The sequence below is a fragment of the Spermophilus citellus genome (genome assembly GCF_964194105.1).
Source record: "Spermophilus citellus genome assembly, chromosome: 7".
NCBI classification, from domain to species: Eukaryota; Metazoa; Chordata; class Mammalia; order Rodentia; family Sciuridae; genus Spermophilus; species Spermophilus citellus.
This window is the reverse complement of record NC_138188.1, coordinates 27797077-27798569: the sequence shown is the minus strand read 5'-3', so window position 1 is coordinate 27798569 and position 1493 is coordinate 27797077. Positions and strand designations below refer to the sequence as shown.

Below are 1493 nucleotides of genomic sequence, written 5' to 3'. Positions count from 1 at the left end.
TGGAACAGATTTATCAATTAAAATGGAAAGTTTCCAATACAATGAAACATAAATCCATAAATCACCATACATAACAACACCCAGCAGGAAAAAACAAAACAGCAAGTTTACACAATCCCTGTAACAGCCACGGTCTGATTCTCAGATGCTCCATCCATCTGCCAAGTGTGTTCTGCTGGATACAAAGCACACTGTGGCTAAGGCTGTGGGCCACAAAGCACTCATCTGGGCCAGCAGTGGTGGCTCTATTCCACAAACAAAGCCTTATCAGCACATTCATACAGTGTATTGAGTATCCTTTAAATATAAAAGTAGAAAACAAGAAGGAAACATGATCATGTTATCAGAAAGATATCAGAAAGTTAGGGCAGCTATGTAAAGCTGGAGGCTTCATTTTTTTGGCTTCTTGGGTAGTGGCTGCCAAAATAGCAAGATATGAAGTTCTGGTTCATGGATCATATAATGAACCCATCCCTGACACCAAGATTCTTCCATTCAGATTCAGTGGGTTTTAGGGACCAGTTTGGCTCTGTCCTTGGGCAACATGACACGCCAGTACTTGAACTCCTTGTTGTCATATTTGTCTGAATAGTAAATTTGTTTGACATAATTGCTTTGCCTGCAGGCCTCCAGCACCATGCTGCCAACCTCTCCAAAAGCATGCCAGATCTTTAGGTTGATTTCCTCAGGTATTTTGTCATGGGAGTGGAAAGCTGACTAGCACAAGATTGCATAATTTTTTGATTTGCCTTGAGGTTTTATAATCCAGTATTTTGTACGTTGTATTTTTCAATGTTAGAATTTCCATATAGTTCTTTTGTTCCATTTTCTGGAGCTTCCATTTGTTTGCCAATATCCTTCATCTTTTTAGTTATATTGTCCACTTTTCTCTTTAAATTCTTTATTTTTAAGTTTTAGAGGTTTTACTTAGTTCTTTTGTTATTTTAAAAAAGAGTTTCCATTTGTTTGCCTGTAATAGCTTGTTACTATAATGAATTAGCTGATGCAGAATAACTTTCTAAAGAAAAGAGATTTATTTAGCTCAGTCTGGAGGCTCAGAGGCACGGTGCTGATATCACCATACTTCTGGTGAGCATTTCATGGAGGATGGCAGGAGCATGTATGAAAGGGGGAGACCATATCACTGAACAGGAAGTTAAAGAGCAAGTCAGGGGTCAGCCTCACTCTTATACTAACTTCCTCTTGAGAGAATTTCAGTCCAGGAAACAACATTCCCTTCCAAGGGCAGTGACCCCAAGGACCTGAGGAGCTAGCTCCCTGCAGTCCTCACCTCTTAAAGATCTCCCATTGCCTCTGTAGGGGCCAACTTCTAATGCACAAGTATTAAGGGACAAACCATATCCAAACCACAGCATCATCAGAATCTTACATCTTTTCTTTCATTTTTCCACCTTTTCCTCTAAAATATTTATCCATTCCATCCATATTTATATCATATTAGATATTCTAAAGTCCTTGTCTGCTAATTTGAA

At 39.0% G+C, this 1493-nt stretch overlaps 1 protein-coding gene across 1 annotated transcript; it reads right to left on the bottom strand.

Annotated features, from left to right (window-relative positions):
- Window positions 1-390: 390 nt before the first annotated feature.
- Window positions 391-639, bottom strand: LOC308652760 (cyclin-dependent kinases regulatory subunit 1-like; the record flags this gene model as incomplete). Its single annotated transcript, XM_081300797.1, is given in 3 exon segments — window positions 391-479; window positions 482-504; window positions 506-639. Coding segments are annotated over 3 exon segments (246 nt in total).
- Window positions 640-1493: the final 854 nt, after the last annotated feature.